Source organism: Aptenodytes patagonicus, chromosome 3, assembly GCF_965638725.1.
Source record: "Aptenodytes patagonicus chromosome 3, bAptPat1.pri.cur, whole genome shotgun sequence".
Taxonomy (NCBI): Eukaryota; Metazoa; Chordata; class Aves; order Sphenisciformes; family Spheniscidae; genus Aptenodytes; species Aptenodytes patagonicus.
Genome location: NC_134951.1, coordinates 112910236 through 112931741, shown reverse-complemented (window position 1 = coordinate 112931741; position 21506 = coordinate 112910236). Strand labels below are relative to the sequence as shown.

Here is a 21506-nt window from a genome sequence, read left to right as displayed (position 1 = left end):
CATAACCAACAACTCAAAAGGATTTTTTTCATTGTATTTTGGCCAAGACCACTGTTTATTTGCCAAGGATGCAATCTGTGCATGAGCACTGAGCCATTAAAACTGGCAGGGAATTAGTAACGCTTGCAACCAATGGCCAAGAAGGGCCACAAACACTTTGCCTTTTTCTTCCCTGATCTTTCATCTTCATCACGGGCAATATTTAAGGCGTCACGCAAAGATTTCAACCTGAGTGGCATGAAACACTGCAAGCAGTATCAGTCACAGCTTCACTGAGGTAAGGATGTGGCTGACAGCCATCTCAGCACCTTTCACCGCCGCAAACCCTCACAGGACCTGCAGCATGGTGAAGCTCACTGCCAGGGCAGGCCATGTCCCTGGGCCTGGAGACAGGACTCCCCTTCCTCCTAGCCAGGCCCACGGCAGTGTGCTCCCGGGATGCACGCAGGCCTGGTCGGCAGGCCCGGCGTGCCTCTGGCTTTCGGCTCCTGCAGTAAGAGGTGGGCGCCTCTTGACAAGGCCTCCTGACGGGGCGGCCGAGGGGGAAGGGGCGTGGGAAGCAGATGGGGGAGCGGAGAGCACCGGGCTCGGGGCGGCGGCTGACAGGCGCCTGGGAGAGAGGACTTGGCGGGCGGGTGAGGGCTGAGCGTTGTCGCCCGGCCCTCACTCCCCGCCGACCGGAGCCGCTGACAGCTGCTCGGACCCACCGCCCTCCCGCCGGGCGCTGCCGTGAGGCGATCAGGGGCGGGGCAGGTCGTGAGGCGGCGGGGGCGGAGCCTCGGCGGCGGTGATTGACGTGCGGCGGGGCGGGGCCGCGAGGGGGCGGGGCCGCGCCGCCGAGCCGGAGCGTCGGGGCTGTGGAGGGCGGGGGGAAGACACCGGGCACGGAGCCGCCGCCGCCGCCTCTGCTCCCCTGCGCCAGGTAACCGGGCGGGGGGCCGCGCCGCGCCCCGCACTGCTCAGGGAGGCCGGGGCGGGCTGCTGGCGGCTGGGGAGGGAGGTGGCGGCCGCCGCTCCGGGCCGCGGCACTGTGTCTCTCGGGCCGCGGCGGGGCCCCGGACGAGCCGCTCCGGCCCGGCGGCGCGGAGGGGGCAGCGCCGGCCCTGCCTGCCCCGCTGCGGCCCGGCGCCGCGACAAAGCACCGGCCTTCCCCCACCTCGTTCCTTCCTCCGTCAGCGTCTCCCAGCGCCGCCCAGCCTTCCTGCCCGGCCCTCCGCCCAGGGCCGGCACCGAGCACCCCGTCCTCGTCGCGGCCGCAACTTCCTCCCCAGGCCCGCACCACCGCCGCCGCCGGCTCCCCTCCCCCGGCAACTTTTCGGGCCGGTTCCTGTGCGGGGCCCCGGGCGGGGGAACGAGGAGCCGTGCCCGGGTCCCTCCGCCGCGTCCCGTCCCCTCCCCCCGCCCCGCACGGCCGGGGGGGAGCGGGAATGGGGGCGGCGGGGCCGCCCGGGGGGGGTGGTGGCCGGCCCGGGCGCCCCTCACGGCCGCGGCGGCGGTGGGGCCTCCCGTCAGCTGTTTCCTCCTGTTTGTTGTCAAGTTGCCTGCGCTGCCGGCAGCGCCCGGCGGCGGCGCCGGGGGCCGAGCCGGCGGCGGTTGGCTGCGCGCGCCCCCGTGACGGCGCTCAGCTGGGGCCCGCCCCCGCGCGGGGCTTTGTGTGGAGCGGCGGGGGCAACGGCCGCGGCGCGCGCGGCCCCAGCGCGCACGCGTGGGCTGGGGGTGGGGATCGCCGCCCCCCCTCCCCCCCCCCACCCCCGCAGCGTGACAGTGGGCCCCAGCCGGTGGCAGCGGCCGGCGCTCGGGGGCTCGCGTCGCCTCCGCCGGGGACGGCTCGGGGCGCGACGCAGGCCGGCGTTGCCGTGAAGGGTTACGCGGGGCTTCGCCACCCTGCGGCGAAGGCCGGCGCCGGTGCCGCCGCTCGCTGAGCGTGGGTCAGCCCCCCCCCCGCCGCCTCGCCGCCTGCCCTGTCGTTAGCGCGGGTCTGCCGGCTGCGCTGCCCGGTTAGGGCAGCAGCGGTGCCGCACGGTGGGTGGTAGTGGCGCTTGACGCACCTCTCTTCTCCCTTCCCGGTCAGAAGGTGCTGCTTGTTCACCGCTCCTTGAAGACTTGCTCATCGCCGAAGCAGCCCTGAGTAAACCCCGTGTCCCTGCCTGATAGGTGACTCTTCCACGGGAAGCCGGTTGTCAGAAATCGAGTGGTGGTTGTGACTTGCTTATCGAGGTGCTCACGGCTCTTTCAGCAATGAGCCAGCTTCGCCTGTCAGCTCTTAGGTTGGATTTTGCTTGTGAAAGTACAGATTCCCAGGGAACTGAAATATTTGGCAAGCGCTTTTTTGCTCTGGAAGAGGTTCTAGTCAAAGCAAAAAGGAATGCAAAGGCTGTCATCTGTCCATTTGTTACTCTGTGTACAGACCTCAGCTGTACTGTGCAAGCAGATAGAGATTAGATTAATCCAGCCTGCTTATTTAAGAATAAAGGCTGTGTTTTGGACTAACGTAGTGGTAGAATTTAATAAATTATTATTCTTCTTTAAACAATAAAACACTAAACATGGTGTTAGATTGAAGAAATAACAAAGCAAGTACACAAGTCTCATGAGAGAGAAACACAGGGCATGGCTTTTCTGAAAGTGGTAGGTCTCACAGAGCAACTCTTGATGTCAACAACTAATGGCAATAGATTAACTATTAGCATAACTAATATTTGTGACTGACGGCAGAAAGTGAGGGAACTTGCTCCGTGGTTGTAAAGATTCCCTCATGCAGCTGGTTCAGCTATATAGCTATATATATAGCTGTATATATAACTGTATAACAGCTACGTATAATCCTGTTACGTATAGACTTGTTCCGGATAGCTGAATTCAAGTAATGTTTGTGGCGAATGAAACTGTCCATTTTTAAGTGTTACTCTCTTTTTCTAATATTAGTCTTTAGAAATATTATTTGGAGGCTTCTGTCATCTGCTACTTTCACTTCCGTAGCTGTGGAAGTACTTACAGAATGCAGATCTAATTGTTTACATATAGATTTTAATAATAATGATGAGTGAGTTTCAGATGTGGCTGCCAAGTGTGTGAGGACAAAAGAAATTGCACCTCAAAGACCAGTAGGGAAGATGACAAGAACAGATGAGATTTGCTGCTTGTCATCTGACAGACTGAGAATTGTACACAATGCACACGAATACATATACATGTATATATATTTAGCATTCCCTCTGCTGGTAGTCATCACAAGCTTGAAGTAGTGTTGTCCAAGTTAGGTGGTTGGTTCATGTTTGTTTACTATCATTTGACCTATGTTGAAATCTTGAGTTGCTCAGCTCTTGCTGAAATACGTAATTCCCTTAAGCAAGATTTAGCTTAAAAATATCTTGTTAAATGTATAGAGGAAATGCCTGTACACTGTGGACATTTGGTAGCAAGGCTGTCTTTAATTTTGGAGCCTTTACCTACATTTAGGATTTTTCCTAGTTGATACCAAGTATTTCTTGGTGTGATGCACTAAGCATATTGACCACCTTTCTGCCAATCCGTGGATGTAGTTTGTATGGAAGTTTGGATGATCGCTGTCTTTTCACCATTTCTTTAAAGTTCGTTTATTTGACATTCCCCCCATGACTCCTAAGTGTGGTGTCTTTAGGTTAAGATTTGTATCACTTCAGTACTAAAGTTAATAAAAACAGAAAATCTGAATTAGTTTAGCTTTCTGAAAGTTGCAGAATGAATTAATAGGCAAAAGTTGTCTTATGTGCTGAATTAGTGTAAGAATAAATTTATTACAAAACCAGGAAATACAGCTTTCTTAAAAACACTTGAGGAATTAAGAGAGGAAAAAAAATCCTTTTCCTCTCTTAACGGAAGGGAAAGGGGAAAAAGGAAGGGAAAAAGAAACAAGGAGACAGGAATAGTTGCTGCTTCTGGACTCCCTGTGTAGTAGTGGGAAAGAAAATGGATCTGAGTCTGATACCATTTGTAAACTAATACTTTTATATGTTATCTAGCAAGAGTATTGTGAGGGTGTAAGTTACTGTGTGAGACGTGCTGAGATATGGGGGCTGTATTAGAAACAAGCACCCATCTGTATGGCTCTGCTTTCTGTAAACTTGAAACAAACTACCCTGTATTATTGCATACATCAATGTAATGTTATGTTAACATACTTAAATGCCAGTATCCCAATGCAAAGCTTTCGCCTTACCTGGAAATAAAGCTGGTTTGCAATAGAATATTATACTACTGTAGCTTGCAATAGACAATTAGACTAGTGTAACTTGCACAAATGCAGTTTCATCCTGCGAGGCACCCTGTTCTAGGCGAGTGCTGTGCACTGCGTCTGGGCACAGCTTTCATTACTTTGCCAAAGCCTCTTCAGTCATTTGACTGTATTAACTTCCTTGTACAGTTTGCTACAGTAGCTGGATGGTTCTAATGAGCGTAGCATTCTGTTCCAGTTCACTTTCTTTCTTCACATTTGGCTATGCGTGGTGCTTTCTGATAATGAATTCTGCATGTAGGCAGGGCTGTGCCCTGCTTACTTCAACAGTCGCAGAAGTCAGTGGCAGACGGCTGAATCTCAGACCTCCTAAGAGACTGACCACGTGTGTATTTTCAGATGCACCCCCACTTGCGAGCAGCAGAAACCTGGGAAGGTAAGGAGCAAGTTTGGGGTTTTTTTGCTTACCCAGTGATTCTTTAATGTGTGGTCTTGTGTAGCTGTGCTAAGTATTCTTTTTCCTCTTTTGTCCATGTCTGAGATGAGAAGAGGAAGCTTAAGCCCAGTTCCTGAGATGTGAAGATGAAGTTTAAGCCCGGTTCCAGAGTAAGTACGTCCTGAGAATGTTCTGCTGTGCCTAGGGGAATGCATGGCCCTTTCTCAAGGGGGAGAGAGTTCTAACTGGCTCACCATACAAAGGAAAATGTTTTTCGTCAGTGAAATGGCGAAAGACAAGCTGTCATAGCTTTTTATCCTTTAACTAGCAGCTGTTTTCTGTTGTAGATCTGAGATGCAGTAGATGGTGCTGAAGCAACACTGAGGCTCCTGAAATATCCACAGTCCAGTGTATATCTAGAAAGTGCCTCCTGGCTCTCCCAAACATTGACGGTCCTGTGTCTTCAAGAGATGCACTCTGGAAAAAGAAAACACTGACTGTTAGTTTTAAAAATGTTAATAAAGAATTCTTTGTGTTACTTTTTTGTTCTTTATTGCTTGTGAAAGTAGGCAGATTAGGTAGTACAAATACCAACCAAGTAGTGCTTCAGGTGGTTTCAGCTCTGTGTGCAGATAGTGGTCAAATGTAAGCTCTTTGTCAGCTGTTGCTCAGTGTTGCCAAAATCAACACTGAAAGATAGGTGGAAGTTTGGAAGGACACTGCTCTAGGAATACATATTATAGCACACAGGCACAGTGCTTGTGTTTCCTGTCTGTCCACGCACTCACTGGGAGAAGCATGCAGGCAGGAAATGTTTCATGGTATGACTAAGAAGTTGTATCAAGGTTTGTACTGTCAAAATAATGCACTGTCCGCAAGCCTTACTAGCTAGGTAATATGAGCTATCTTTGATCGTTCTGCCAAAGGTCCTCTCAAGAATGCAAGCTGATAGAAGTGGTCAGGGTGCCGAGTAATGACACAGTGGCATCATCTCTCAGTTCATGGAAGTACCTGTCTCTTTAAACTGTGTAGATTTGACAAGTGGTAGATACTTTATATCCCATTAGTGAAGGTAAATAAGTCTGCCTTTCTTAAATTGGAGCCGTTACTTTAATATTACGACTTCTGTTTGGTAATTTGCCTGAGGGCGGGATCACTAGGACTTCATCACTGACGCATATCCAACAAAGAATGCTTAGCTGACTTTAAAGATGAAATCATGGGCCAAAAAAATCTCTGTTCTTTCCTCAGCATTTGGTTTTGTGAATAACCAAGATTCCTGTCCACTGCTTCTGAAAATTCTGCTAGTAGCGTGATGGTATTGGTGTGATGTGGTAGTGTCACTTTCTGGGGTTGTGAATAGCAATAGGGAACTTGTCTGGCTTTCTGAACCAATGGAAGTTACTTTCACTGTTTTTAAGTGTAGAGAAGTGGATGAATTCTTGTGTTTTCCTCCCCCTAATTGGAGGATCTTAAGCTTTAGAAATGCTTTAGTGTTTCACAGTTCTTTGGCTTCTCTTCATTTAAGAGAGCCCTCCCACTGCCTATAAAAGCTGCCTATAAGTGGCTTTTTTCAGATCATTTATGTATGTGTGAACATAAATAGACGCCCACACCTTTTACATGGGAAGTGAAAACTACAGGAAAAAAATTACAGTTATCTTGGGTGACTTTGTACACACCACTTCTGTATATAAGGGATATGAGCCTGAGAGCAATGGAAAATTGCCTTCCCTTGTTATGTTTTGCTTCTGGTTTTTCCAGTGTATAATAAGTACACCCTACAGGATTCAGGATCCTTATGTAAGGGGAGAACAGTCTTTATCCACAGCAAGTACCTTCTCAGTAAGTTTTATAAGTGAATACTATGGTTTTAGCTTGGGGGGGAAGGGGGTGTGTGAAATTATCCCCAGTTGAAATTAACTTCTCTAACTTACATGAGAGGAAAAAGCAAAATTTCCTTGTTAGCTTATTTAGAAAACTCCTAATCAAATGCAGCATTTAAAGGCTGCCTTACTAGCAGTCTATTTTGTAACTTTTTTCCACTTTTTACTACTGTGAGCAGTATATAAAGTCTAAGGTGACTAGTTTTATAACACTTCAGCTGGACCCTTACGGATTTGTTGAAATCCTGTAGCAATCAAAACTGAGAGCTAATGATAGTTGCAGGCTGCTACCTATTTTGACTGAAGTCTACCGTGGGGCAGTTAAGTATAAAGGTTATTTTAAACGTTAGATGTTCTAGTAGGATTACATTATTTTAGCAGTTTCTTAAAAAAAATACTCAAAATCTAATCTGTTTTGACTGTTACAATGCAGATTGTAGAATTTCATTTTCTAGATTTTTAAATATGTATTCTTGAAATAAATAAATAAATACACGTTTTCTTATGCACTGTATTCTGAAGAAAATTGTTCCGGTACCAGTCGGTTTATTAGATTCTGCTGTAACTTTAGTCTGAATTCTCACAGCCTTGTGCTACCATCCAATGAATCTCACTTTGTCTTTCTGTTGGGACCCAAGTCTTACTGGAAGTTTCTTTCTCATTTAGATACTTGATGAGGTTACTTTCAGCTTTTTGGGGTGATACAAATAATTGAAGATTTTAGGCCTTGTATTACTAGGCAGGTTTTTCAGCCTTAAGTCTTTGAACATATTTATTTATGCATTTATTTTAATGTTCAGTATCTTCAGGACTCAACACTTCAGTCCGTGCATAATGCCATATCCAGAAGTAATGTTGCTTTATATGTCGCTTTGACTTCGAACTTGCTTGTAAGAATTACACTCAAGGTCTCTTCTGAAGTAGTTAAATTTTCGTTTTAGTGATTTTGGATTACTGCTTTTCTGGGTACAGTAACATGAGTTATGTTTTTAGATAGGTGATGTGTTTGCATTTTAAGTGTTCAGATGCATATTTTTCAAAATGGCATGCTTTGCAAAGTTAGTCTGTGTAATGGATCTGTTCTTGTCACTTACAAAGCTTAGTGTTTGTGTTGCTCTCGGTAAAAGAGAGGGATGTTTTTGGATTTGTGTTATGTTAGCTTCTAAAAATACTGACAGGGTGAGCATTGTATTTACCCTGAAAGAAATACCCCTTTTGATGTTGATTCCACATTTACAGTAACTTATAATCGGTTAACTGTTTTTAATCCACAATACAATCAACACAAAAATAACGTTATCCAAAATTAGTAAGGATGGTACATGGAGCTAGGCCAAGTGCCTTATGGGCATATCTGTCACAGTTGCTTTTATTGCTTGTATTTGTGGTTTCTTCTGGTTGGAGACTTTGACTGATACTTGTTTATTCACACTTACTGTCTGTTGATTTTCCTTCATGCTGTCAGTATTCACATTTTAATTTTTTCTTTTGCCCTTGCTGGGAAAGATAAAGGCATATTAGAAACGTATAGTGCTTAGAGAAATTGCAGGAAAATGCTCTCTGTATTTTGAGTGGAGTCACAAGGAGTCACACCCCTACACTCAGCCAAGTCTTTGAAATATTTTTGTCAAAGTCAAGACCTGTTTTATTTATCCTTTCAAGAAGAGAAATGGGTATTACATCACCTTTAAAGGAAGGAGTCATTCCATTGCTTTGAATTTTTATGTATCCTTCAGATGGGATACAGAAGACTAACGGTGATTTGAAAAATCTGAATGTAAGGAACTTGTGCTAACATCACTCTGTTCAATACTAGGAATCCTTTTTATTGCCACACATTGTAAGAAAACAAAGTGGTGAAATAAAGCAATTGAAAAAAATATCATGATGTCAGTGACTTATGTTTTTTACATGTAAAAATGGTACTTTAAATTTTGTGTGTGCGGGTGCATGTTTCAGTCCATTTGCTTTGTGCATGTCAGAGTAAGCTTTAAGAAACTGATCCCCTAAAACTTGAAATGGGTTTAATTTAGGTATTTGCACTTCTTAAAGGCATTTGACAAAGAATATTCAACTTGATGAGCACAAAATTTGATTACTTTCTCTATGAACGACACACTGTCTCCTGCTCTGAAAAGTAAAACCCACACAACTAATATTGCAGTGTGTCAGATTTACTTTGCATTGCTGTGCATGAAAAAAGCAGAGACGATACTCTTTTCTGATTCCACACCTGAAGCATAAATGGAGGTATATTTAACTTGTTTAACTATAGATGTTTAGTCATAAAACTTCTGCAGTTGAAATTGAAATAACATCATAATTTAATTCCTTTGTCATGTTATCTCATCTTTCGTGATTTAAGTTTTCAGCTGTCTGATATGTTCTGTGCCTACTCGCTAGTTAGCTTTGAGTAATTTATGTTAGTTGGTATAGACTTGGTGAGCTTTATTTATCAGGTACTGCAGATCTGCTGCTATAAACTTTCTAAGCTCTCTTTTTCTGCTCATTGGAGCTGCTCAGGTGTTTTAGTGATGATGCTTTGGAAATTGCTTAGGTAAGTGACAGTATTTCGTAGATTAGACAGCTTTGAACGTTTGTATATAAAGCTGTCTGGTGTAAAGACTGGGTGGATTGTTTATTATGTGAAATAGCATTCAAACCTTTCCTGTGGTGTTATGGATATGAAACCAATGTGTCAAGTCAAATACAGTAGCCCAGTCTGCTATACTAGAAGACTAAAGCATCCTAGATGGTGGTGGTGTGTGGTTGCATGTCATAAATTGTGCAAAGCTGAGTGGAAGTGACAAAATAAATATATATTTAAAAAAGGGGGGGATGACTTGGGAAAATTAAACTATAATTGTCGTGGTGACTCAACGTACTTCTCAGTGCTTCATTTCCCAGTGCTGACTAAGATGGGTGAATTGTTGGGAATATACTGGAATGGAATTTCAGTATTGTATTAGAGGAAAAGAAAACAGGAAAGAAGTGGAAGCTTTTGAGTTTAATAACTGTAGGGTCCAGTCTGCAAAAGTCTGAACTATATTTTAAAGGTTTCAGTTCCTGTTTTGTTTGTGTAATGTAATTAGTTTGTATCCAGGTGTGTCATCTTATCGGTAAGATGGTCACTTTGGGAAAGAACTTGTCTTGATGAGAAAGGATGAATGCAGTCTGTAAGTCAGTAATTCATCTATGAAAGAAAGAACGTTTGCAATCATTAGCTCAAGTGGTTTGCAGAATATTCTGCCATATGTATGGGGTGTTCGGGGTTTTGGGGTTTTTTTGCTGCAATGGTTTTTTTTACATGTACATGATCTTTCTTTTTGCTTTCAGGTCTTGAGTGTAAACTTACGTAAGTTCTAAAAATGGGAAGAATTTTTCTGGATCATATTGGTGGCACTCGCCTGTTCTCCTGTGCAAACTGCGACACGATTTTGACCAATCGTTCTGAGCTCATCTCCACTCGTTTTACAGGGGCCACGGGAAGAGCCTTTCTTTTTAACAAGGTTGGTAAGAAGCTGAGGGGGAACTACTATTTGCTTTTGAAAAATGAGTTTGTGGGATATGAATCTGTCATCAAAACTAAAAAACTTCTTGGCTAAAGTGTTGTGTAACTATTTTAATTTTTTATTTTTATTCTATTCAACTGTCTTTGAATTCAAATTAGGCATTTATTATTGATGGCAAGCTATCTAAATTAGTTTATCTGCAATACTGAAAGACTCTAAAGAGGATTGTGTATATAGAGGCATTGTGCCAAAATGCATGGAGTTTTAACTTTGGAGACTTCTGTAATATGAACCTCAAATTCACTGTAAGAGTATCTTTGGTCTATCAAAGTTGCAAAGGCATTTGCACTTTTACTCAGTCTAAATAATCTGTTTAATTTCAAAAATGCATTTAGGCTAATGGTAGTTTGGCAATTTTAGGTAACCACAGTCTCTTTTACAGGCAATAATACTCTGGTTTAGTTTAATATTTATTTTTTTAATTGATCAAATGACTTAATTCACCAGATAGAAATATGGAAGTCGTAACTCTGAGTGCATTGTAGCATTATTTATTAACCCTTCCATATAGACTTGTCCCTTAGACTCATTGAAAAAACACTGATCGTCCTTTGCTTTCTTACAAAGTTCCTGGTCATGTAATCGTTGGTGTGTTTTGGTTTGGGTTTTTTCTTGGAAGCCATTTGGCCATTGATAGAGGCATCAGTAATGTCTTCACTCAGCTGTGCTCAGCCTTGGGATTTCTGGCATGCTGAATCCTGTCAGTAGTATTTATATGTAAGCGTTAGGCTGCATAGCTATAAAAGAGCTGTGCATCTGATTTCTTTCTCATCCAATAAGCACTGGCTCCTGAGGTTCAAATTTTTCTTGTGTTAAATAGTGGGGTTTAATCACAGAAGTTTGATTTTTACATTTCTGCAATCAGGAGCCTTACATCTGAAGCAGTAGAAAGCTGAGAAAGCAGTGGAGCCCCATCTTTTAGAATCCTACTGCGTATTAGCAGTTTGGATATAGTTCTGACATCAGCTTTTCAACAGATTCTACATTCTGGTTCTGCGGTGTTGCTACCTAAACAAGTTAAAAGTATATTTTAAACTGCCGAGATAGCACACAAAAAAAGGTGCAAGTTTAATGCCTACGTTCTCAGCCACTGAGCCTTGCTTTTTCTTAGATGATTATTTCAAGAGCACATGAAGATTTTTAAAGAAGTACCTCTTTTAATATTTTGGTTCTGATTTCTGGGAATAAGTGATCACATCGGTTGCTAGAAATGGGTTACCTATATTACAAGTGGATTAATATAAATTCGTTTACAAGCTATTCACCAGGAGTTTCTCACCCAAAGTTGAACACAGTACTCTGTGCTCTCGTACGTCTTGTAATAGCATTTCATGTCTCTCCGTTAAACAGTGAGGGTTACGCATCCCCGTGAAGCACATCTTTAAAGTGTTACCTTCTCAAGCAGGAGATTTTCAAGGGCTGTTGGCTTATTACACTGCAGTTTTCAGTTCATGTGCAGTGCCACAAGCTCTTTACTTTTAAAATGTTGATAGTCATGCACATTGTTACCAAGCTTTGCTCTAGGCAGACTAATCCTTTCTATTCCCTATCCCCTGTATATTTGTATCAGGTGGTAAATCTGCAATACAGTGAAGTTCAGGATCGGGTCATGCTCACTGGCCGCCACATGGTTCGAGACGTGAGCTGCAAGAACTGCAACAGCAAACTGGGTTGGATCTATGAATTTGCCACTGAAGACAGCCAGCGCTACAAGGAAGGCCGTGTTATCCTGGAAAGAGCGTTGGTCCGAGAGAGTGAAGGATTTGAGGAGCATGTTCCATCCGACAATTCCTGAAGAGACTTGAGTCTCTTCGCAGGTTCTCTTCAATTGAAACTCAAAAATAATAAAATCAACAAAAAAATCTGCTTACATACACTGTCACCTTAGCATCAGAGTCGGATTCACGGACTACAGAGTGGGAAAGATTGTGAGAGTATTTCAGATGGAACCTTCCTTTCTTTATTCCTTTTATATTTTACTTTCCCTCCAGCAGCTGTTTGTAGAAAGAATGTTGTGCAGATGCTGTAACTTTTTCTCTCTTGCATTTACATCTGTTAGATTTGAGATTGTATCTACAGATACAATGGACTAAAAGGAAAATATTTGGGGGATTTGTCTTTTGTTAGAGAGAAATTCAGTGAGTTTTTTTAGTTTGCACAAACTGATGTCAGCATAAAGTTATTTTAAAACTACAGATGTTTTTTAAAAAGTATATTCCAATTTTTGGCTTAAGTTTTTAGTTAGGTTTTTTTTTTACCCAGTCTTTTCACCTGATTTGCTAGCTAAAGTAAAGAGATCCGAATTTGTGCCGAGTGCTAAAGGTTCAGTGTTGGTACAGCTTGGGCTGGCCCTTGTGCCATATTCTTGTTGAGGTTGATTGGTAGCACAGAGCCCATTATTTCTTGTCGTTCTTGACCCAAAGATGTCACCATTCCTTGTTTATTTGTGAAGTCCCATTCACCATGTAAACTGGTGTTGATTGGAAACTATTCTTGAAATAGGGCAAAACTGCTTGGCTTTTTTTAACTTTAACTGATGTAACTTATAAGCATAGTAATAATATAAAATAATAGTTGTCTGTTTAGTCTTGCGTTGCTTACAGATCAGAAGCTGTGTTTGTAATGATAGGGATCCACTGAGAAACTACTGTTTCAGTAGTAATTTTTTTTCGTTGCTCTACTAATCTCATTAAGTAGACAGGCAATTGCAAATCTTAATTCTTCTTCAAGTAGCTTTCTTTAAACCCAGAACTTCCTATGTTAAACACAGCTGCTGTGTAAAAGGAGAAGATTGCCAGCATGTTTGTTCATGCCTAGAGTTATGCAATCTGCATCTCTTGAAAAAATTAACTTAAACAGCTTGTTTTCAAATGCTGCTTCTGGTGTTGAAACCTTTATCTTTCAACTTTGTTGAACCTTTTCATTGTGATGTTACATTTTTATCTTTCTGGGCAGCAGTACATGTCAGCCTAGTAGTAACTAGTGACTTGGATTCCTGCTTTCTTCTTGTAGAGGTCAGCTCTGTTTAAACCAGTGATCTTGCTTGCCTTTTTAGCAAAAATGCTCTTCATTAACTTAACTCAAGGGTGCCCAAACACTTTCATTGTGTCTTAAGCCATAAGTTAAGATCTCAAGGGCTGAAATTTATTTGAATGTTAGATATGTATGATTCCTTATCAAAGATACAAGTTGGTTTGTTTTCTTTTTCCTTATTGGATAAATTGTGGTCAACGTGAAGTAAGTTACCTACAGACGTACAAGAGGGGAAAAAAAAACCCACCCAACCAAACAGATCTTGGCTCCGACCTTTCAGAATAACTTTTCTTCACTAGTCACAGCTCCATATCTGAAACTAAAATGTGGAGGGTGACTATGCAGAGTATTTTTCATAATTTTTTTGGTTGCCAAGTGGCAATTTGGACACCCCTGACTTGAATCTACTGCCTATTTCATGTAAAAGTAGCTTTATTATAGAATTGTCACATAGAAAGAAAACAGAGTAGATCACATACCAGAGCTGTGCTTGAATCAAGCTGCTTAAACAATAGTGTACTTGTGCCTCAGATGAATCAGTTTTTGCACTGAGTACAGTAGTACCCCATTATCTTGTACTTCTGTTCTTCACAGACCCTAAAAGCCCCATTAGCATGGTTCTCTTCAGTACTTTTCTTGTACTTCTGACATTACAGTACAATAAAGTATGTTTTGTCCTGAATTGATATTTGCCGTTCTTCTTGAGTAATTTTCATGGAGTCTGTCAACTGAATGACATAACCTGTCTTCCATTCCCTACATTCAGTAAATCATTGCATTTCTACAGCACAGTGACAAGCTGTTGATTGGCATCTCTCTCTGAATAGATGGTGTACTGTTGATTTTGGAAGGTGCTAGGTAAAGCTTCATGCATACCACTTGGACACTTGAAAGCCTTCAATTTACTCCTGTTAGAGAGAAAATAAAAACAGGAAATTGCTCATTTAATGGAGTTCTGGGTGCCAAGCGTCTTTCCCTGTCTTTGAAAAGACAGCAAGCTAAGCAGAACTCCAGCTTCTGCAAGAAATGTGAAGTTTTAGCTTCTGAAATGGCTTGGGAATTGAGGAATTGGGAATTTGCGTATCTGGAATTCTGTGACCTTTTTTCTTTGCGTGCAAATGTTAGGGAGAAGCCTTCTGTTAGCAGCTGGTCAACTTCATAAGTTGCTGCTGAAGAACTGAGGTGAGAGCATCATTATATTGGTGTAATGGAGCCCAACGGGCTTATTCTAACTAAGGTATTAAGACCTCTTCATTTTGGTAGAATGTTAGACTGAGATGTTAAAGATTACTTTCCCCAAAGTCTATGATTTGAAGAACACTTAGTGAGGTGAATTCACTAAAAGCCTATGAGGCTTAAGCAAGTCCACTGCAGCTTTAAAACAGACGACTTCAAGTTTCTCTTTTAGCCTACATGCTGTTCCCTTCTATATCGTGTTGATGGCTCTGTGGGAGAGTTTAGCCTCATAAATTTTGACTGCTCCTCCCTAAGATGCTTTGTGTGTGAATACAGATAACTTATCTGCAGGGAACAAGACGATTGGTTACAGTATGGCTAGCAACAGAGTAGACATTGCTATTTGGCGTTAAATGTTTTTTTGTAGTAGTGCAGTAGCCTTGGATTCCCAAACAAGGCATGGCTGGCACAGCAAGATGTGCCACTACAGTGAACTTGTGCCTGGCATGTGATGGTGTGTCTGTGCTGTCTTAGACAAAGAAAGTAGCAAGGAAATTACAGTGCACAACAGACTCCACTGTGCATTGATGGAGACCTCAGAATTTGTGCTCTTAGGCTGCTGCTTGGGCTAGCAGTGGTGCTATGACTTTTGCCTAACATTAGCTGTATTAGAGTTTACGTTAACCGCGCTCTGATCTCATCCTGTAGTTGCAGTGTAGTTGCAGTATACCCAAAACTGAAGTACTTCATTAAAGCTGCTGATTACCATTTCAGCAAAACGCAGCTTTGGGAAGATGAAAAGATTGGATGGTGTGTTTGTGGATCGAAAAAGCATTTCAATTATGCTTTCTATGGATGTTCAAAAGAACGTTTGAAATGGCATACCGTATCTCATGGCTCTGTTAGAAAAGGTAGCATTACACTGGGCTCTGGGGATGGCTATGGTCAGCTGATAGCAGGCTTATTCTTACAGGGCAAATTTGCCTCTTCAGTTTTCTGCCAGAGCTGTAGGAAATAAAGTCAGCAGATCATCAATGGATTAACAGGTAAGGAAACAATGAAGCTGCAGTTCAGGACTCAATTGCCAGGTATAAGGAAGAGGTGACTGGGAAGGTTGTCACTGATGTGGGAAAAGGCTAGCTGGTTAATCAACCCTGTATTAGAAGAGAAACCTAAGCTGTGATGTTGCAGTACCATTGTGCAAAAGCCAGAAATAGTGTGTTGTGTTTCCTTCTTGGGCCTGCCTTCACTTCTTTAACAAAACGATTTAAAAAAAAAAAAAAAAAATCCAGTGAAGTTTGGTTTCCTGTGGCTCTTGAGGGCTTTGTGGGCTCCCTGATGCTTGATGGGGATGAAATGCTTCAGACTTTGTTCAGTTGGGGTGCTGATTAGGATCGATCTCCAACTGGGCCCTGTTTTTGCAGGACTTTAAAGAACTAAGCAATTTTGAGACCCTTTTCTTCATAAGCTGGAGTTAAAAGTGCCCGATAACTTAAAAAGATCACTTTAAGTGGTAAGGAGGAGTATGACCTGATTGATGATGTCACTCTGTAAGCCTTTTTCTTCTTTCAGGAGATCTGAAATATTATGGCCAAAGAAAATGAGCTCCTGTCTGTCTCGTCAACTATTATGTGGCAAAGACATTCAACAGCTTCTGACAAGCCTAATTTTGACAGCGTGGAGCTGTTGCTGGTCTCATTGTTACTTCCCCCACCACCTCTCTTTGGTATAAGGATTTCTGGTACGTGTAGGAAATTATACGGGGAGAAATCTCACATTTGCCTTCCAGCCTTTTGTTTGTTTACTAATAGGGTTGTTCTTATTTGAATGGGTTTCTGTGATGCTAGTAAAACTGCTGGCAGTCTAATGCCAGCCTTTCACTAGGTAAGGGCCCCTCTGGCAGGGTATTAGTGACGTTATCATCTCTCTCATCCTCAAGGCTAGGCAGGGGTTTTTTGGGAATGATACTTGGCTGAACATCCTGATCTGGGTAGAGGTGATGTGAAGGAAGACCTCATTCACCCTGTTGCAGGACACTTCCATTCCATTGCTGTCTACATCTCTTTCCATCTGATGTTATTGTCGGTGTGATCTGCTTAAGTTTGCATTGTGGCTCTTCCTTTTAAAAAGAGGTGACTGTGAGACAGCAGTCTTGCCTCTTAAACGTGGCATTTCTCTCTCAGGGGCCTGAAACACCTACAGGCTGCTCTGTCTTCTGCTCAGTTTGAAGGGGTGGCTGTGTTCCTGTTTGACTTGTTACTGCAGAAATAAATCCTGGCACTTGTCTAAGAAATGGGCCAGAGTGTCTCTGCAATGGGAGGCAGGTTATGGAAGAGAAACCCAGATAAAAGAGTAAGAAAACGTTTGTGTGTGTGTGAGGGGGGATTCAAGTCTTACTAAACCAGACGATTTCACTCAGAAGCAGCAGAGGTGGAACACATTCTAGAGGTAAGCATGCACCTTTTATGACGTGTGGGTTCAGGGAAAGTGGAAATCAGTTGGGCACTGTAGAGGATCTAAGGTCCCCTGATAAGCAGAAGAAGAGACTGAATTTAAGTGCTTCTGTTTCTTTTGAGAAACCTCATTGAATGTCCTTGCTGTAGGATACTGATAACGGGAAGTGCAGAACCAGAGCTAAGTTTCTGGCCTCTGTGTTTGGGTGAAGGCAGCTGGAAAGTATTTGTCCTTCAAAGTAGGCTCTGTTTTTGTTCTCATTATCTGAAGCGTTTAACACTATCAGAAACTTGCATTTCTTACAGAAATAAAAATAGGAGAAGGAACAAAAAGCTATGGCATTAATTTGCATTTCCTAAGTGTCTGACAGGAGTAGGTGGGGGAGAGAAGGGTGTTCAGACCTTAGTTTTGACTCAGCCCGTGAAAGAGATGTGGCTTGCCTAACATCAGGATCTGGTGCTGTTTCCCTTTAGGACTCGGGGATGTTTAGATTTGGGATTTTGCTTTGTCCTTTTGAAAGGATTTGATTTGAGTGTTGTAAACGTTTACAAGCGTTTGAAACAGTAAGTTTACTGAATTACAACAGACTGCATGCCATAGTTGTTTGTAGACTAATGGCAGACATTGCAATAGATGCAGCTGGTGAAATAGGGAGACCCTGTCCTACTAGGGGAATGCAAGGCAGAATGGCTAGCTCATACAAGGGCGCTTAGCCAAAAAACTGCCTGGTGACTTTCATCTGTCCTTAGAGACTGACTGAGTTTCACAATCTCCTGTCCTTGCAAGTGTTTGAAGACTATTATTCTAAGCACAAGTACGTGGTGAGTACAGAAGGAAGAAGAGTATGTTTGCTACTTTTTCAGGGGTGGACCTTTGCTCCAGTGCACCGTCAAGAAGGTGGGACGCTCTGAGAGAGGTGGTGAGAACTTGGGTGCATCCCATGGGCAGGGTGCAGAAACAGCCTCTGTTGCTATGCTGCTGGTGGTATTTGGCCAGCAGATCTTTCTCCCCTGTCCTACCCATTTTTATTAGGTTTGGTCTGGTCTGGAAATCCATGGGCGGGCAGGTATGCTTTAGTCCACACAGAGCGCAGCTGCCCATGCGCTCAACTAGAGCAATTTGCTTAGGCTTCCTTAGGGCAATCTTTTTGCTTTAGGGAAGAGGGGGGAAGTAAAACCTACCTTAGCTCAGTCAGCACCCACAAATGTACGTGGTGAAACGCATGCAAAAAAGCCATAACTGCATGAATCTGTAGTGATTGCTGCACCTTCCCTACAGAATTAGCACAGTTTAAGGATTTGGGGAAGTGCCTGCTTTTGGCAATATTAGTGGGTCACTTCTAGTATCACTATACCAGCGTGATGGATTAGTCATTTCAGCTCAGAAGGGATCGATGGATTGTCTATTCCATATCTCCCTGCTGAGGAGGGATTAGCTTCGTGATGTACTCAATAAGCCTCCATTCTTGGGATGAAGTTTCTCAGCGTGATTTCTTATTGTAGCCAAAAGTACATTAGAGAGATATGATTTAGGTCACAAAAATAGAACACTTAAAAAGTGCCAGATTTCCAATGGATTGGGTAGCACATGGTTATCCTGTCCCTGCATACGTGCAGCCTGGGGGTGAAAGTGGTATGTGATCACAACAGTAAGGATGGCACCATCATGACCCTTTTATAGGTATGCATTGAACTTGTAGTTACAACCTCCGTCCCACCATTCCTAACTTTGGACTGTTTGACTTTTTAATAATTTTGTTTCTAAAGGTAATTTGGGTATAAACTTTCCAATGTGCATTTAACTGGCAAAACTAAAAGAAACTCAGATTAAGCATTTGTAATTGCTGGCTTCTTCATGACTGGGATTTGTACTGGGAACCCCATTTGATGTAGTAACCATTACTACTTAAGCTCCAAGGCTGACTGATACTTAACCAGCAGCTGGAGGAAGTTTTTCATTAAAGAAGGCTGAGCAGATGTCAGACCTAGGCTTTCGAGGTTTTCATTTGATGTAAGGTCTCAGCATGGGATAGGGAACTTTTTTTCAGTTTGTGTGCTGGTTCTGGTTAGGTTGGAGGGGTGTTTTTGTTTTTGTTGTTTTCCCCTCCTGATGCCTGGAGTTGGTGAATTCCCTACCCCATATAGGGCTTTGGAGGAAGAGATGGGAAGATGACAATTACTCTGTATTTCCTACCCAAACTGCTTGACTGACTCTCTTGCTTCCAGCCTCCTGAGTTGGGAAGGTTCCTGCTCCATGCATGTTCCCTGTCAAGGAGAGAAATACCCCATGATTCATGTGCCACGTTTCTGGGAAAGGGAGGAGCAGTTGGAGGAAGCTTACTGCCTATCTCACCCCACTACATTCAATCTGCAGGTAAGCTCAGGGCTTCTGGAAACTTTGGCTGCCTGTCAAAACAAACTTGAGGCACAGAAAAACAACAGCTTTTAACACTCAGTCCAGTGCAGATTTAGGACAAAAAATTCCAATGTTTGTATGAAACCAAAAATAAACACAAAAGTAATTTCCCCTATAAAACTCACTTCAGCAGCATTGGTATTTTTATGTCAACAGGCTGAAGGAGAAGGTGGTGGAGGTCTGCCACAGGGAGGGAGGGGAAGGCAAAGGCAGAGAAGGACGCTCTGCCAGAGGTTTTGCAGGTACTTGCTGATGGTGTTGATGCTTAGATACCAGCTCCAGGTGTCTTGGGGAAGGTGATACTCATTACTGGCTCCTTTACCTGTCTCCTTCTTTTCTACTCCTTCTCTCCCTGTTCTCTTGCAGCCCTGTTGTGCTTTGTTCCTCCTTCTGCAGTCTGTGCTTTTGCCTCTTGTTATCTCCCCACACTGCCGTTGGTTCCTCTCTCTCCTTCCTGCCCTGCTCCTTGCATCCCTGCTGAGTTTTCAGCAGGTGACCTTGTTCCTCCCGGCATGGCATCAGAGGCTGCGGTTCTCTGGTGCCAGGCTCAGCTCTTTGCTGCAGGCTCCTCCTCACCCCTGCACTGTGACAGCAATGCTGGTGGCGTGGCCGTGTGGTGAACCGATGCAGGAAGACAGAAAGGCTGTTGCTGGTCTGATTCACTGGGCTGTCACGCAAACAGCACATGCAGCCTTACCAGCAGACTGCTGGGGGTGATGCAAAGAGCAGCCAAGGCTTGCTTGCGCTGGCACTACCTCTGAAATCAGGTCTTTATCGCTGTCCCTTCTGTGCTGGCAGGGAGGCATGAAGAACACAGACACAAGTGAAGTGATCTTACTGTTCTCAGTTCCTGCTCTGGTGGCACAGATGCTCAGGAGAGACAGGTATGGAGAAGGCTCTGCTCATCTCTTCTGCGTGGGGCTGGCACCTAGCGTGGATGAGGAACTGAGCTGGAACACTAACACATCCGTCTGCAGACACGTAGGCAACGGGCAAAAGGCATGCACTGGTGTGACAACCCCACCAAATTTCAAGGCCCAGCTCCAAAGTATTGTGTCACAAAAGTTTTTTAACAAAGTAATTGGACGCTTTGTTTTAAATGGGCAAAATTATATACATCCCCTGAGCCTTGTTTTCAGAAATGCCTAACCATTTCTAGATGAACTATTTTAGAACATAATAACCTATCCTGAAGCAGACCTCCAGCATGGAAAACTTCAACCCAACTGTTTAATGCTTGGTAAGTAAAATTATAACCAGCTGAAAACAGACCTGTGTATTGGAAAGTGCCAAGCAACCTTAATTTAGGAGTCACTTTTTGCACAGACACTTCAGTTTGCCAGAAAAGAAAGGAGAGCCCAGCTGCCAACAAGTGCATCAGTTTGGACAGAGCAATGGAAAACTACATTTTTGCCTTTCATTTATTGTGCTTTGATATCTCTTTTCAGGATGCATACATACATCTGGTTTTTCGTGTCTTAAATGGGTAGTTGTATGAAGTCTAGCAGAGGCACATGTTTTTGTCCATCTTTTAACACTGTAAAATTAGGTGTTTACAGTATTGCCTTATAAATGGCTTAGTTCAGTGACCTTTTCCAGCACTGACTAGCTGCCAAATAATCAGTGTTTAAAAGACTCTGGACCTGATTCTTCTCTCCTTTACGCTGTTTTTTCTCTTGTCGTCAGCTGACTTCATTGGAGTTACTCATTCCCTACAAGCTTGGTCTGAGTAGAAATACATATATATATATATTTCTGTATATATACAGAGTATGTGTACATATATAGAGAGGAATTATATAGAATAGAAATGAAATTATAGTAACTGGTGGGTTTCGGTTTTACTTGACATTGTGCACACGTGCTGAGATCGCTAGTCTCCTGAAGTGTACTTGTAAGCACCTCTTGTAAGCACCTTTTCCCTAAAGAATACCTTTGCAGGTGTTCTTTGGAGTTTTGCGTGACTTTGCTGTTAGCTGTAAATTTTCCCATCTGCATCAGTTAGAGGACCAGACTGAAATACTTGTTATAAGAACACTAAACCATTTATTTTCTTTTTGTAGGCGGTACAAAATACGATCCTGGTTTGAGGTCCAAGAACTGGCAGCTCAGGTGAAATGCATGCTCTAACTACTCACAGCTTAGGCTTTACACTGTAGCATTAAGTGGAAGTGGTGTCCTTTCCTACTATCAAGCTTAGTAACAGATGTGATCAGTTTTGGAATGACTGTAGCAAATCATCACAGTTTTCCACGCTATATGCCACGTGCTGCACATGTTTATATTTGACAAGTGAGAATGATATTATCAGCATTTTTATA

General features: G+C 43.2%; 1 protein-coding gene across 1 annotated transcript; it reads left to right on the top strand.

Moving 5' to 3' along the window:
• The first annotated feature begins 837 nt into the window (after positions 1 to 837).
• YPEL5 (yippee like 5) lies at positions 838 to 13826 on the top strand. Its single transcript, XM_076334721.1, has 3 exons — positions 838 to 922; positions 9872 to 10044; positions 11678 to 13826. The coding sequence occupies exons 2-3, from the start codon at positions 9904 to 9906 to the stop codon at positions 11900 to 11902; spliced, it is 366 nt and encodes a 121-aa protein (XP_076190836.1). The 5' UTR covers positions 838 to 922; positions 9872 to 9903; the 3' UTR covers positions 11903 to 13826.
• The last annotated feature ends 7680 nt before the right edge of the window (positions 13827 to 21506 follow it).